Here is a 16,982-nt window from a genome sequence, read left to right as displayed (position 1 = left end):
GGGTGGGGATAGAGGCGTCACTGGACCAGTCGGCCCATCAGTGGCCTGACAGCAGATGCTGTGCCACCCAGGGGCAATGCGTGTCCTGCTCGAGGCCGCTGCCAGGGTCACAGGAAAGGAGGAAGCCGACCACTGATTACTAGGGCGCTTTGCTCCAGACAGGCACGGCCTCTTTTCAGGGCGGTGTGTACAGCTGCATGTAAGAGCCGATTCAGCAGTCTCAGTGGCAGACACGGAGCGTCCTAAGTGATGCTAGATGCTGCTGATGAGATGAGAACGTACCTCTGTGGGGCTCATGCTTTAATTCCATTCCCAGGACTCGGATGCTCTGTACCAGGCTGGTTATTTTCACACGGGGAACTGACACTGGTAAACGCAAGCTGGGGGCACCAAGTCTCTGAAGGGCAATTTTTTTTAAGCTTTTTATTTTGTATTGGGGTATAGCCGATTAAACCCACTCCAGTGTTCTTGCCTGGAGAATCCCAGGGACGGGGGAGCCTGGTGGGCTGCCGTCTATGGGGTCGCACAGAGTCGGACTTAGCAGCAGCAGCAGCAGCATAGCCGATTAACAAACAAAGGTTGTGATAGTTTCAGGTAAGCAGCGAAGGAACTCATTCTTACATATACATATATCCATCCTCCCCCAAACTCCCCTCCAATCCAGCCTGTGAAGGGCAACATTTTAAAAAACAATACTAAAAAGTATGATCTCTGTGAGATCCTCTATAGGTACATTTGACATCCATCTTTGAAATCTAAAGTATGTTTTAGGATCAATAACAAGCATCCCTTAGAAATCATTTTGGTGTACAGCCACATTTTTCAATACAACTGTTTTCAGCACTGTTATTCATGAAGAGGTCACATTCATCAAACTGACATATAGATCTTAACCCTTCAAGTAAGCTTATTTTAAATGGAATTTCTCATCTCAAGATTGTCTAATTTGGGTGGTCATTAGGAATTACTTGTGTTTAGAGGGGGCAGGGAGATTTCACAAAAATCAGGTGGAGATTTTTCCGTCGATTAATATCACATGCTTAGCATAGATGCCTAAGTTGACATGGTTCTTACATGTGGTAATTAATAACAGTATTACATGAGTGAAATGGAGTCCTAAAAATGAAATGAACAATGATGGAATGCTTTTCTTGGGATAAAGTAGCATGAATCAGGAACTCATGCTTGTCTGAGAATTGTGTGGTAACAGGATGCATTAGGAGCTGTAGGCAGTGCTGCTAACACAGGAGATGTGTGTAGACGTACTTGGTCTGCAGCCCTAACAAGTGGGGCAGAGTCGTTGCTGGTCAGTGAAGAATGAATAGAAGGCAGGCACTGTCTACCCTGTAGTAACACTGACAGCAAACCCAGTGCCTGACACATAAGCTGTGTTCAGTCATTGTTTTCTGAACTGTAATTTTATTTGGACAGAATATAGATCCCTGCGCCTTGACTTGGTGGAGCAGATATGTCCCCCTAGTTCCTCCATCAGCCTTCCCTCCTCCAGCCCCTGCACGCCTGCCTTCCTGGGTCCATAAGCCCAGAGCCCTGCACATCAGAGGGGGTGTAATAGGGCAGCCGTGTTTCTGGGCTGGGTTGGTCCTGAAGTCCCTGAGCATCCCCAGTGGCACTCAACATGCAGGGGCTGTGGGCTCAGGGACAGGCAAGAGTTCAAGGTACTCTGGAACCCTGGAAAGAAAAGGATCCTTACGTGATCAAGCAGTAAGCAATCTACCCGTCAGTTATTCTCATTTAAGAGAGTTTCTCTCGTTTCTCTTGCTCTTTCTCCTCCTCGAAGAAAACAGAGGAACAGGGTTCAAAGGAAAATGTTTAGATTTGTACAACTTGAAAATCTAGGTAAGATCTAGATTTCTTCTTTTATCTTACTGTTTCCCCACTTTAATGTTTATATATATTACTATTTTCTGATGTCATGATAAAAAAAAACTACTAACGGTCATACTTTTTAAATTGGTATGTATTATTCCATCTGAGGCTGTGTCACAGTTTACTTCATTGTCTCCCTTTTGGTGGGCCAAGTAATGGTTTTTCATTCTTATAATCAGTTCTGCTGTAATTTGTGTTGTTTAGTTGCTCAGTCGTGTCTGACTCTTTGAGACCCCATGGACTGTACCCCACCAGGCTCCTCTGTCCATGGGATTCTCTAGGCAAGAATACTGGAGTGGCTTGCCATTCCCTCCTCCAGGGGATCTTCCCGACCCAGAGGTCAGACCCATGTCTCCTGCATTGGCAGGTGAGTTCTTTCCCACTGAGTCACCAGAGAAGCCCTTGTTTGGAAACCTTTGCCTCAGTTCTGATGATTCCCTAAGGTAGAAATAATTCACTTGTGAGGTTTGTCACAGCTCAAATGACTGAGAGTAACATAGGACACAACTTGGTGGCTGAACAGCAACAGCAACAACGCAGGACATGTGTAAGTTGGGTGTGATGTGTGGGGTGAATAACGTGATGGTGGGGGCTCACACCACCGGGTGGTCTGCAGCCCTGAGGCTTTAGTCCAGTCCAGGGATGGTTCTGGGCCCAGCAGTGGGCCTGGACTCCCAGGACAGTGGCAGCAGTTACAAGACTCTTCAATTAGCTGGTGTCGCCAATATGACCTGCCTGGAGAGGCTTGACCCTTTAGGAGAACGTGGGGGCCCACTCTCCCCCACGAAATACTTTGCCATTTACCTTATAAATCCATGCCCTCCCCACCCAGAAGATAGAAATTTTAGCTCTCAACTTGAGCACAGGACACGGCACTAATCGCCAGGTAGTTTGTGTCTGTATTTGCATTGTTGCAAGTACATGGTTGAAGAGTTTTACTGTGTTTTTGTCAAGGAAGAAGACAGTAATAAAGTCTGAAGTGCATTAGACATTCATAAAACAAAACAAGAAGCAGCGTCAGTATCATCTTCTAAAGCTTTTGAACGTGTTCCTCCGAGCCCCGCACCAAATCCCCTTCAGAATCTCTCCGAGAGTTGACTTTGACCCAGTCTTGCTCTAATTAACCTCCCTGCTCCTCAAGCACTGGGCTTTCAAGATAAATGGAAATCTATTCCTCGTCCTCACACGCCCTTGACTGAGGACACGTCACGGCCATCAGCCCAGGTCGTCCCCCTGGAGTGCGGCGCTTTGGAACGTGTGCCCACAGCGCCCAGCCAGCCAGACGGGAGGCACCCGCCTGCTGGGCCGGGCAGCAGATGTCCTTGTCAGACGGACAGACCCCTCCTGTCTCCTGCTCTGCTGGTGATCAATACTCTCAGTGCCCAGTCAATGAGAGATGGCTCTGTTTAGTCAGTTTGATTGTTTCTGTGGTGAAATGTGCCACCACTTTTGAAAAAAAAATTATAAATGCTTTTTAAAAAATATTTTTAATTATAAATTATAAATGCTCCTCACCCTCCAGTCTCATCTGACCTTTAGAATATGCTTCAGCAGTCTCAGGTTCTTTGGCCCCCGAGTACTTGCCTGAGCAGAGTGTCAATGGGAAGCTGCCCTTGGTCTGCAGGACTAGAACTGCCCTTGCTTGGTTTTTAACACCTCCCCTGTTCTCTCCTTCTGGAATAGAAAGTAGCACACAGTATCTATTCTCTTATCCATAAAGCCGTATAGAGTCTGGAGGCTTTCAAAGAGTCTTTTTAAAAAATTGCAATGGGTGATGTAGAAATGAGAAGGAAAAATGGCTTCTTTCTTTGTACCATCTTTATGGTTTATTCACTGAGACCAGGAATAGCAGAATGATTTCATCACACATGCCTTTCCTGAGGAGTAAGAGACTCTGTGGGGTGCTAAGTCCAGACGAGATTTTGTGGTCATAGTCGGGGAATTGTGAAAGTGTGCTGGGATTGATTAATGATGTCTGCCATGGACGTGGACGTGGAGGAGAGGTACATGTGTGCCGTGTATTTGCCAGTCCTGACTCAGATCTTGGGTAAAGCAAGTCCACATGTAGATGCTGATACAAGCCTGACAGTTGTGTGTATTGTGCGCCAGGCACCCTTCTCAGTGCCTTACATATATTAACTCCTTTGATTCTCAGAGCAACCCGTGAGGTAGGTACGGATGAGGAAATGGAAGCACAGAGAGGCTGCGTTGCTGAGCCAAGGTCATACGACTAGGCAGCAGGAGAGCTGAGATTCAGGGTCAGACAGTTTTATCGCAGAGTCCAGGTCCTTAGCCCTAGATTCTGCACTCTTTATCCTTGGCTAATGCTGTGTCTTTGCTCTCCAGGGAATGATGTAAGGCTCAGCTGTGGTTCAGATAAAAGTACATAAATATTCTTTGTACTATTTTATTTTTGCAAATTTTCCATAAGTTTTACATAATTTCTAATAAAAATTTAAAAGTACTACTAAAAAAAAAAAAAAAAAGAAAAAGATGCAAGATCAAGTTTAGAGCCTTGTTATCTTTGGGTCTCAGGCTGTAGAATGAAAGATAAGACAGAGTCCCGGAGAGCCTGGGCAGTGAGGAGGGAGTTGCTTATGAACTTCCTCCTTCCTCTCTGGGTAGCATGTCCAGTCTTTGCACTTCTACCTTCTCAGATGGGAGAAGGTGGTTTGGAAGGGAAGAGGAATGGTGTTTAGGGACTGGAACAGAGGAGTTCCTTGGTCTCCAGGCCATCCGACTGGGGAGACTTTCTGAGTGGCCTTTTTCAATGATCATTTATGTATAAGGGACACATGTGTGTGTATGTAGAGATACATCAGTGTATCAAATAATAATCTTTCATAATGGCTAAAGAGGGACTTTTTAGTACCTTAGTAGTTTGTTTCCCTTCATTAATTTAGCAGCTATTCATTAAACACCTATGTTGGGTCTTACAATGTGCGGAAACTGTGGGAACCATGAACCCATATGAGCCCTGCCTTCTCTGAGCTTGTAGTCTACTCGCTGAAATAATGACTAAGTGTAGGGTGCAGCTCTGACTGTAGTCGAGGGAATGAGGGGCGGAGGTGGCCAGACCACATGGGTTTTTGAAGCTGCATTGAAGAGTTCTGATTTCTGCCTATGAGCAGTGGGAAGCCATTGCAAGTGGGGGAGAGGACCAGGGACTTGGTGTTATATAATCAGTTAAAAGATAATTGTGATGATAATGGGAAGAATGAATTGGAGAGGGGATATGGAAGAGCTGGAGGTGCTTGTAAGGGTCCAGGGCAGAGGCCATAAGAGTTGGGACGAGGGTGGTTTGGGTGGTGAAGGGAAGAAGTGAAAGGATTCTAAAGCTATCTGAAAGGCAAAATTAGCCAGATTTGGTGATGGATTAGGTATGCATAGCAAGGGAGAGAGAATGGGCAAGGATGCCCTGAAAGTAGGAGTATGTGGTCCTATTCCCAGGGGTAGGGATGCTGGAAGAGGGTCAGGTTTGGTGAGGAAGGTCATCCTGCATTGGAAGTGCTTTTGAGCTGTGCCCGAGGAGATGTCAAATAAGCCACAATGTTTATGGAAGCCATGTAGTGGTTTGGCTGGCTATACATATGTCCTGATGGACTGTCCTGGGACACTAAGTGCTGCAGAACAAATTTTAGAAATCTACAGCTTTGTTGACTTCGAAAAATTCAAACAAACATTTGCATCTGGGAAGTAAGAATCTAACAATGACAAAGACAACTGATAGTGATAAATATCTTGCATAATATTCACAGTTATTTTTGGTTTTGCATATTTCTCTGCCAGTCTTTTCCCACAAGCATTCATATTTTTGTTAGCCGTCATTATAGTCTGCATTCAGTATGTAATAGCATTGTTTTCACTTACTATTATCCCAAATATTTTTTCACATTTCTATTTGTCTCTCAAATACTGTGTTTAAAATGTTACATGATATTCCATGCTTGTGATAAATTATGAATGATAATTTTCTATGTTTTGATAATGTTTGATAATGATAATGTTTCTCTGTTTTTGGATATTTAGTTGATATAAAGATTTATTACCAGTAGTACATGAGTAAATATTATGTCTACCACCTTTTTTTTTTTTTCTCTCGCATTTTTCTTTAAATTCTCATGAGTGAGCTTAGTGGGTTAGCCTTTGAATGGGATTATAGCTCTTGATATATGTTTTAATACCTCTGACAGGGGCTCTGGGGTCCTAACTATAGAATAGAGCTGTGAGTTCCTCGTGGAGCCTCACCACCTTCCTTTGGATTCAGTAACCAATGATCCTACCATTGTCTGAACACTGTCCAAGGTACCACGGCCACCTGTGACCTTACCTCCTGCATCTGCTGGAGGGGCCAGTTAGTGCCTTGAGACTGTAAGACTCGTGAGCCAGGTTCAGCCTGGTTCCTCCCCTTCACCCAGTTCTTCTGTTCCTCAAACAGTACACCGTTGCTTAGGAACCTGTGGAGGCCCCTGAAATGATGGAATAGAGGAAGGAATCGACTAACCTAGACTGAGCCTTATCAGCCTCCAGGCTCTAAAAGACCTGTGGTCTGTGGTGTGGTGCTACGGCGGCTGTGGTGTAGCTGTGGTGCTCCGGCGGCTGCCTAGGGTCTTGTGGGTTTGGATGGGAATCTCAAGACCTTTTATGATCAGGTGCCTGCCTACCAATCTATCCTTAAGTGCCGCTGCTTCTCAACACATCACCTTTACTTGCCTGGACTAGTCTGTCCTCTGGCCCAGGACAGTGTCTTGGCTGCATCGACTTCTGGCTCTCACTCGAGTTGCTCCCTCACCCTCTGCTTTTCTGAGTCCTAGTCCTCCTTTTAGACTCGACACTAACTGTAATTTCCCCAGGTTCCTGGCTCCACCTTGCAGCTGACTGTCCCTCTGCTGCAAACTCTTCCAGTACCTTTAGTCCCCACTCCAGGACTTAGCACATCATTGTGAACTTGCTTTTGAAATTTTACCTCTTGAAGATAATTGTACACTCCTCATAAAGGCAAGAATCATGTCAGTCTCCACCCAACTCTGCCAAAGCCCTCAGTACCTAGCTTTAGTGCTGAGCCCTGTGCCAGAGCTCAGTAAATCTAATGTGACCCATTAGATCAAAATATCCATGCACCATGATGCAGTGTCAAAGTGTTTTCGATGTAAATGTCCATGTTCCCAAATTGCTAAGGATCAAATTAGGCTACTCGTAGATGGGCCATACTCAGATCTTCTCTTACCTGGTTTTGGTTTGGGAGCTATGAGAGTAAGTTAAGGCTGGAAAACCATAAGCCGGTCACTTTTAATTTCTAAGTCCTTGATATGCATTCAGGTGGAAGGGTGACTGGCGGATGTGATGAGGCTGGATGAAGGGTAGTAGGAAGCAGTGAAATGAAGGTCTGTCTGGTCTTTAAGAAGGCAAGTGTCACTGGCCCCTGAAATGGTGCTTGACTTGCGAAATGATGCTGTCTGCAGTGTTACCCTGTTGTCTTTTTATTATGGTTATTTTAATACTTATGCATTTATTTCTTTGGTTGCGTTGGGTTTTAGCTGCAGCATCTCTTTGTTGTGTCATGCGGGATCGTTTGTTGTAGTGCACAGACTCTCTAGTTGTGGCACACAGGCTGCATTGCTCCTCAGCATGTGGGATCCTAGTTCTGCAACCAGGGTTCTCACCTGCATCCCCTGCTTGGCAAGGCAAATTCTTAACCACTGGATCACTAAGGAAGTCCCTACCCTGTAGTCTTTACAGCTTACTTCTGATCATCAGCAATCCTCAGGGAAAGCCACCGCAGTTCACCCCGAGCCCCACGCTCCCTTTGTTCTCCAGGGCATGTCCTGGCACAGAGGGACCCTCTGGCCGGGAGTCCGGAGCTTCCAGGCCGGCTGGCTTTGCCACCCCCAGCTGCACGGCTCTGCACATACTCGGGCCTGGAAGTGCTCACTGGTGAAATGCCATGCCCGAATGAGGCCATCTCTGGGCTTTTTTGTAACTGAGATTAAAAAAAAATAATAATTGAAACTCTCTTAAGAGGGTGAACTTTAGTGCTGTTTCTAACTAAAAATGAGAAATAGGCTCTCTGACACATTTAATGACATGTGTTAGTATGTGTGTAGAACTTTACACTTAACTTGATTTTCTTTCTTTCTTTCTTTTTTTCTAGCCAAACATCATGTCAATGGCAACAGAACAGTTGAACCTTTCCCAGAGGGAACACAGATGGCTGTATTTGGTAAGATATCAATTCTGAAAGAAAACCCAAATTGTGTGCAAAGACTCGTGCCAAATTTCTGAGTTTTAGCAAGTGTCCTCAGGGCTTCAAAATCTGGGCTCTTCTAGATATTTACAAGTTGTTGCAGCCAAAAAATTATCGAGTTCTTAGTATTTCTGGGATCAGAAAAGCTTATTCTATAGAATTTAGTATGCTTTCCTTCCTCACTTTGCAAGTCAAATATCAAACTGTATATTTACTGTTCTTATGTCCACACTCTGAATTAACCTGATAATTTAGGAGTTGAGTTTTTCTTCCCTAGGAAAGATTTTTTCCGTATACACATATACATATATATGTGCATGCTCAGTCTCTTCAGTCGTGTCCAACTCTTTGCGACCCCATGGACTGTAGCCTGCCAGGCTCTTCTGTCCATGGGATTCTCCAGGCAGGAATACCGGAGTGGGTTGTCATTCTCTTCTCCAGGGGGTCTTCCTGAACCTAGGTCCTCTACATTGCAAACAGATTCTTTACTGTCTGAGCCACCGGGGAAGCCTATATGTATACATACATGTACTATACATACATATGTGTATGCATAAAAGCTGGGGTTCAAATAGCTTTGAGATGTTATTCCACAGAGATCAATCTAATTGAACAGTCTCTTTCTCCTCCATTATGAACTGAGCATATTCCTGTTTTTTGTTTGTTTGTTTCTCTGGTTCCTTCCCCTTAGCCTTTAGACACATTCTCTGATCTCTTTCATCCTAAAGCCCTCAATTCCCCTGACTTCACACCCCCTCCAGCTTCCATCTCCCCTCTGGTCCTGATGGAAGTCTCCTGCAAGGGCTTTTGATGTAAAATTGCTTTAAGCACTGAAGTGTCTTTGAGCCAGAAATTAGCCTTCTGACAACAGTGTCTCTAAATTAGCATATTCAGGATAAAATGTTTCCCTAATCCCAGAGTTAGTCATCACTGATGATTAACCCTGGAGAGTTATGAAACAGGGACCCACTTCTGCCCAGGTGTTTGTAAATCTTGCTGTGTGTGGGCTGTCACCTTTTAAAATATACTGGTTAGTAATTAGAAGTTCTAATGCCCAGAAATTTAAATGCAGTATCTGGTTTTTGTAGAAAAAAGCATTTGTTGTTGTTCAGTCACTAAGTTGTGTCTGACTCTTTTCAACCACGTGGACTGGAGCATGCCAGGCTTCCCTGTCCTTCACTGTCTCCTGGAGTTTGCTCAAATTCACGTCTACTGAGTCGGTGATGCTGTCTAACCATTTCATCCTCTATCGCCCCCTTCTCCTTTTGCCTTCAGTCTTCCCAGAAGAAGGGAAAAAGTCGGCTCCAGTGAGTCGGCTCTTTGTGTTGGGTGGCAAAAATATTGGAGGTTTAACTTCAGTATCAGTCCTTCCTATGAATATTCAGGGTCGATTTTCTTTAGGATTGACTGATTTGATCTCCTTGCATTAATTATTACTATAAGGTGTGTGCTCACTGTTTGATTTGTTAAGTTTCCTCTGAGAAATTACATTCAATGACAGCATTTTTACTCAAGTCATAGGCCAAGCTGAGTGTCTGTTACCAGGGCACGAAAAGAGTCATGTAATTGTTCAAAGGGTTCTTTCGGTGTCTTTTAGCTTTGTGAACCCCCAGAAACTAGGTTAGAAACTAGGTTCCATGTCATACTGGGAAATGTGAAATGAGACTGACTGGTCATAGATTTCCTCCTGTCCTGATATTTTAGGAAAGACTCTTTCCCAAAGGACTAATAATGTTGTTGGCCACATAATTGAAAATATCAGTGCATAAAGCTCTGTAGCGGGATTATTATTACTATAAGTTTGTGAAAGGTTTGCTTTAGAGTGACTTCCCTAAAAATCCTAACCCAAGGCCTTCATTGTTTGACTGGGCAAGCAGCTCCCCCTCTCCCAGCCTCAGTTTTCTTAGCCATGGAGTGGGGAGGCTGATGGGGTTCCTCTGAGACTCTCCCCTTGGCTTCTGCATCTTCCGTACTCCAGGCTGTAGGCTCATCTGGCTGCAGGCTACCCTGGGAAGCCCACTGTGAATGGCCAAGGGGTGTGCTTTTAAAAGAAACAAATTGTGTACCTAACCTCTACCAGTGCAGAAATATACAGATTGTAAACCAGAATAACATCCCCTGACATCTGAGGAGTTTTGCTTTATTAGAACTGCAGTTTGCCTCTTCCAGGTGCTTAAATGAAGGCCTCTGCTTTGGTTAACTGCACGCAAACATTTGATATTTGTGCTTTCAAAACCATCCTCTCTTGATATAGCTTGTCCACCTGGTCTGCGCTGGGGAGTGGATGGGTTTTGGGGTGGGGTTCCGTCATTCAAGTTGTTTATAGTTGTACTGAAAAAGTAAGACTAACTGCAGCTTCTTGACACGTCTTGGGCATTTAGTCCTCACAGTACCTTGTAAAGCTGGTCGGAGTACATAATCCCCTTCTCAGAGAGCTCATATGATTTATCACAAGTCCCTCAGCCATAGAGATGATGGAGCTCAAATGTGAGCCTAGGTCTAACTGACCGGAAGTCCACACTCTTTTCCTCATGTCCCCGGACACTTGGCTCTGGTTACAGGAGTCCTGGGAGAGTCTGGTAGAGTCAGAATTGCCTTTCGGCTAGATCATCCATGCACAAAAGCATGATTTCCAGCCAAGTCAATTTAGCAAATTGATTTGTGAATTTCTGTGCATTTCCAGAGTGCTCTGAAGGACTCTTGAGACACAGCTTTTGCCGGGAAAACACTGCTTGGAGTGACATCTCCTACTATTTATCATTTCCCCCCATCTGATCTTAGTAGCAAGCATTAATGTGCAGGAGAATGTCTTACATCAACTTCCCTGCGAGGTCACCAAAGCAACAGTGGCATTGTGTACTCGTCCAAACTCATTCTTTAGCCTGGGAAAGCGTTAGTATTTTATGCCAACAGAGTATCAGCTATTCCTGTTTCATTATCTGTCAGTTAATCATTTGAATGGACCTTATGGAATGCTGTCTAAATAGAAACTTTTAAATTTAATCCACTCTGAAAATGCACTCCCATTAGCATTTAGCTTAGGATGGGTGATGTAAGGAAGGGTACAGTGAGGGTCAAGGGCAGGTTTCATTCTAAGAAATGTATGAATGTGTTATTATGTCAAGTGGCCAGATAATGTATGGACAGTTCCTTAAAAGCTGTTTCTGGCATGCAGTCTTCAAAGATTATTTTTAAGACAAGACGTTCATTTTTTTCAGGCTCTCTTTTGTGGCCCAGTTAGTTTTACCCTTGTCTTGTTTTTCTGTGATCACTGTTCTTTAACTTTTCATGGCTCTTTTCTTCCCTCCTCACTTTAGGACAATGATAATGAAGGTAATAGGCCTGCTCTCCCGGTGGGCTTCTCCTCGTCTGTGCGTGTTGCTCTCTTTCAAGTCAGTGGGAGCCCCTTTTTCACAGGCTGGGGAAGTGGACCCGAACATTTTGCAATTACTGAGTGTCTTTGTTCCTGGCGGCTGAGTGCCCAATGGCAGCCAGCCCTTTGATCACACCACAGCCCTGTGAAGTGGGCATCACTGGGCGCTTTTAGAGACGGAAAAACTGAGGCACCCAAAGATGAAAGAGATCTGGTCAAGTAAAGGGAGTGCTTCCTCTGGCACAAGGACATCCCCGTGACAGCTGCCCACATGCTGTGCCTGACTTTGAAGGGTCCTCTCCAGCTCTCCGTATCTTAGTGAAAGTGAACAGAGGACCCCTCCACCCAGGCAAAGAGCATGAGCCCCTGCCTCTGTAGTGGTCATTCTCAAGTATGGAACAGCTATTCAGTTTACTAAAGGTACTCCATCGTCAGGAAGAGTTATCATTTCCAAATAAGATAGGAATTTGTTCATTGAGAAGAGTGCAGAGAAATCAGGGGTGTGTGGGGCGCCAGCCTTAATATGTGAAGAGTTTTAGTTCAATCTGAAAAAGTGAGATACAGAGTTTTAAAACTTTCGAGTTCAATACTTGATCATAACACTTATTATCCAAACTCAGATACTTTGAGGAGTGAAAAGGGTGCTGTTAAAAAATGTTATGTATTTAAAAATTTTTATTGGAATGTAGTTGCTTTATAATATTGTGTTACTTTCTGCTGCACAGCAAAGTGAATCAGCCACATGTACACATGTATCCCCTCTCTTTTGGATTTCCTTCCCATTTAGGTCACCATGACGCAGTGAGTAGAGTTCCCTGTGCTATACACATATACACGTACTCACACAAAAGAATCCTAATGAGAGTGTGTATTGTAAGCTATTGTGCCAAGAATAATAAATACATTGAGTAAAGTTGCATTGAAAAATAATGAACTTAGAGATATAAAAGGAAATAAAAATTCCAACACAGTAGCCTTCCCTTATGTACCACATAGAGTCAATACCAGTAGTTACATTAACTTCCAAGATTTTACTCAGTATACCTGGCTGTTGTTATATTCTTTCTAAATGCCTTGAAATGAATAGTTAGTTCATATTTATACCTGGCTATTGTTATATTCTTTTGAATGACCTGAAATGAACAGTTAATTCATATTTATACCTGGCTTATAGCACTTAAGTAAGAGATGGGGAATTATCTGATTATACCTTTGCAATTCTAATATTGTACTAGTACTGTTCAATGGGGCTTCCCTGGTAGCTCAGTGGATAAAGAATCCGTCTGCAATGCAGGAGATATAGGACACGCAGGTTTGAACCCTGGGTCAGGAAGATCTCCTGGAGGAGGACATGGCAACCCACTCCAGTATTCTTCCTTAGAGAATCCCATGGACAGAGGAGCCTGGTGGGCTACAGTCCATGGTGTTGCACAGAGTCATACACAACTGAGCAACTAACACACACTGTCCAGTGCTGTAGGGCAATGAACTCTTCGTCAGTAGAGGTATTCAAATGGGAAATCAATTCTACCTAGTTGGGAAGTGGAAGTAAATAACTTTTAAGAGGTTTTCTTCTCAATTAATGAGAATTGTCTTTGTTTCAGAATGTTAAACCATTTTGAAAAAAATTACTTCTAACTGTAAATTCTTTGGTGCTGTCATTTAGAAACCCCCATCTAGGCAGTTTGGTGAGAGGTAAAAATTCTGCAGTGAGAGGCTGCAGTGGTCAGGAAATGATAGATGACAAACAACAACAGCAGAAGTAGCTCAGGGAATTCTTAAGGTTATTCTGGGTTTTAGGCTCCTCCCAGCCTGGCAGATCAACATTCAGAAAACGAAGATCATGGCATCTGGTCCCATCAGTTCATGGCAAATAGATGGGGAAGCAGTGGAAACAGTGACAGACTTTATTTTGGGGGGCTCCAAAATCACTGCAGATGGTGACTGCAGCCATGAAATTAGAAGATACTTGCTCGTTGGAAGAAAAGATATGACCAACCTAGACAGCATATTAAAAAGCAGAGACATTACTTTGCCAACAAAGGCCTGTCTAGCCAAAGCTATGGTTTTTCCAGTGGTCATGTATGGATGTGAGAGTTGGACTATAAAGAAACCTGAGCGCTGAAGAATTGATGCTTTTGAACTGTGGTGTTGGAGGAGACTCTTGAGAGTCCCTTGGACTGCAAGGAGATCCAAGCAGTCCATCCTAAAGGAAATCAATCCTGAATATTAACTGGAAGGACTGATGCTGAAGCCGAAACTCCAATACTTTGGTCACCTGATGCGAAGAATTGACTCATTTGAAAAGACCCTGATGCTGGAAAAGATTGAAGGTGGAAGGAGAAGGGGATGACAGAGGATGAGATGCTTGGATGGCATCAGCAACTCGGTGGACATGAGTTTGAGTAAGCTCCGGGAGTTGGTGACGGACAGGGAAGCCTGGCATGCTTCAGTCCATGGGGTCACAAAGAGTTGGATACGACTGAGCGACTGAACTGAACTGATCCTGGCAGGGATAGCTCTGGAAACTCAAACTACTATAAAACCTGTTTTCTGTGTCCTAGTCTTTTGGGCTCTTCAAACAAGAGGAAGCAAAAGACAACCCAAGACATCATGAGAATGTACTATGATCTTGTTACACTTCTCTGTTTCTAGCCACAGAGCCAAGAATTTGCTAACTCTTTCCCAACTAGCTGTGTGGGAGGACTGATCCCAGAGCAGGGGCCAGTGGCTGTCAGAGGCCCATAGACATGCCCCACCTCAGGGGACACATCTTCTGTAGGAGAAGGGCTCATTGTCTGTAAGATGAACCAATCATAAGATATCTGCACCCCCCTCCCCACCCCGAATTGAATCAGAGGTGATTTTTGAAACAGCCACAGTTATTTTGTCTCCTGGCCAAGAACACAGCATTGAAAGCAGCAGGCAATATGTCAGACTTCAAAGGAAAAATATATTGGTGTCTCGTTGGCCAGGATCCAACATTATGTTGGTAAATAATCAAATCCCGGTGTGGCATATTTCTCCCTGAACCTTGACTGAAAACTATGGAAGACTATTCTGTGAGCTGTGGAGCGGCAGTCACTCATTCCAAGGAAAAGGCCAGAAAGAATGACTTTGAAATGTGTTTATAATTAACCAAACAATCTAAATTCACAAGATGGTTAGAACAGCAGGCTGCTCACTGGTGCGAACTTCTGAAGTGAGGAGGCACTTGGGGAAGCCAAAATAGGCCTTCCCCAGGGTAATCTGAGACACCTTTAAGGGACATGTAGCTGGTCATGTGGAGACATGCTTTAAGACACATTTTATTTTATGTGTCTTTTGCATGTGTGTAATGATCTCAGCTTTCATTTCCTTTTTGAGTGTGGAAAGGTCAAATAACAGGGGCAAGGCGGGGAGAGACTTTTCAAAGTGCCATGTTGAAAATTCCTTTTGTTGTGTGTGGCACTGCCCAGGATTGTCCTGGCCCTGGTCCTGATCCAGAAGGCACAGGCGTGGTGTCGGAGACGCCCGTCCTGGGGTGGGGAGGGTGAGAGCATGGCAGCTGGAGGTGGGTGGGGATTTCTGTGTCTGGAGAAAGCAACTGCACCCTTGGTAGGAAGCAGTGGGTCAAGTAGTGTCTGATAAAGTAACCCTTGATTGGTCTGGAGATCACGTATCCGTCAACCCCAACCACGTGGAACACTTGTAAGAACCAGAAAGTAAGCACACCCTCCCACCAAAAGTTGCAGAGAAGTCCCTGAAGAACTCAGAATTCACAGACATCTTGAGTTAGGTGATGGGCTTCCCCAATAGCTCAGACGGTCAAGAATCTGCCTGCAATGCAGGAGACCCGGGTTCGATGCCTGGGTGGGGAAGATCCCCTGGAGCAGGGAATGGCAACCCACTCCAGTATTTGTGCCTGGAGAATCCCACAGACAGAGGAGCCTGGCAGGCTACAGTCCATGGGGTCACAAAGAGTCGGACACGACTGAGTGACTGAGCATGAGCCCTGTTATTTCTTTCAGTGGAGTTTTAAAAAATGCTTAATTTTTCATTCTTTATTATGAAAAATCTCAACCATGTGTAAAAGTAGACTAATATAGTGAAGCTTCACTAACTCAGCTTCAGCAGTTGTCACTCAGGGATAATGTGCTTCATCTCTGTTCCTACTCACTCTCTCTTCTCCATCCCAGGTTGTTTCACAGCAAATCTCAGGTATCATATCATTTCATCCCAGGAATAGTTAGGCACGTATCTCTTTCTAAGAGCAGATTTTAAGAAAACATACCACAATGCCATTATCATACCTCAAAAAATAGTTCCATAATATCATCAAATATCCCATGAGTGCGTATTTCTACTCTTGTCTTATAAATGTTTTTTCAAACCATCCCTTTGAATCAAGATCCAAATAGAGTCCATATACTGCAATTGATTTAGTCTCTTTTGGTCTATAAATTCACCCTTCTATCTATTTTTCCTTATAATTTATTTGTTTAAAAAACTAGATCATTTATTCTGGTACTGTCTCCTTCAGCCTGGATTGCATGAACATGCTTGTAAAGCCTCTGTATTTTCTGCAAATCGGAAATTAGAAGACTGATCAGAATCCATAGGTGGGGTGCGTAAGCATCCAGGAGACATTGAATAACTGGTTCTCTCTTTTGGTGAAGTCAGCAGCCCCTAATGATCATTGTCTTAATCTGTTATTTTATTAGAAGCTGCAAGATGGTGGTATTTAAATTCTTGCATTCCCCTTTATTTATGGCCTAGAATATTTCTAAAAAAAGAAACTTCCCTTTATCAACAATTTGGTTACCTTGACCTCCAGTTGATTAGGAAAGCAACTTCGTTTTTTTCCCTATGTTTACTGTTTTGCTCCATGTATCTGAATATGGATTAAATGTATATTCATGAGTCAGAAGCATGTATAAGTATAGTTGCTTAAGTCAAAAGTGATTTAACAAGTGATGGAAACCTCTTTAATTGGACTGAATGACCATTTTCACTTGGGCATTTAATCAACCTATTAAAACTTGTAACCATTTGGTCAAACATTTGAAAATATAATCACAGTAGACAGATTGCCTCAACAGATTTGGGTAAAACAAAGAAACAGGCACACAGTCAGGTGGCAGAAGCAAAGCTGGATCTGAGGGGCCACCATCTTCTCTCCAGTTCTCGCCCCAGATCTTGTGACCAGATGCTCCTGGGCATGTCCCAGTCCTGAACTTCCACAGCCCAGGGTGTAAAATCAACTCCAGAGAGGGCCTAAGGGCTCGGGGCTGGCTGGCTTCTAGAGGTGACATGTTTTCAGAATATCAAAATGATGACAATGTATGAGGATCCAAGCAGTGACAAAGCCTTCCCAGGAATGCTGCCCACTGCAAAGACTAGCAGCTGGGCTCTCTCACCTGGAGCTCTTTTTTATGTTTTTGGCTTAATATTGTGACTGTGTTAGAGGTAACAGGAGACATATTTATCAGGGTGCGT

General features: G+C 43.9%; 1 protein-coding gene across 4 annotated transcripts in view; it reads left to right on the top strand.

Annotated features, from left to right (window-relative positions):
• Positions 1 to 16,982, top strand: part of MSRA (methionine sulfoxide reductase A) — a 387,551-nt gene that overhangs the window by 155,659 nt on the left and 214,910 nt on the right. For all 4 annotated transcript variants that reach the window (XM_086414756.1, XM_086414754.1, XM_086414755.1 and 1 more), the window contains exon 2: positions 8,039 to 8,107. In XM_086414756.1, coding sequence (XP_086270882.1) covers positions 8,039 to 8,107 — 69 coding nt within the window. The remainder of the gene's footprint in view (positions 1 to 8,038; positions 8,108 to 16,982) is intronic.

Source organism: Bos grunniens, chromosome 8 (genome assembly GCF_055505025.1).
Source record: "Bos grunniens cultivar Pamir isolate PY7600 chromosome 8, Bosgru_T2T1.0, whole genome shotgun sequence".
Taxonomy (NCBI): Eukaryota; Metazoa; Chordata; class Mammalia; order Artiodactyla; family Bovidae; genus Bos; species Bos grunniens.
This window is presented reverse-complemented; position numbering and strand designations above follow the sequence as displayed.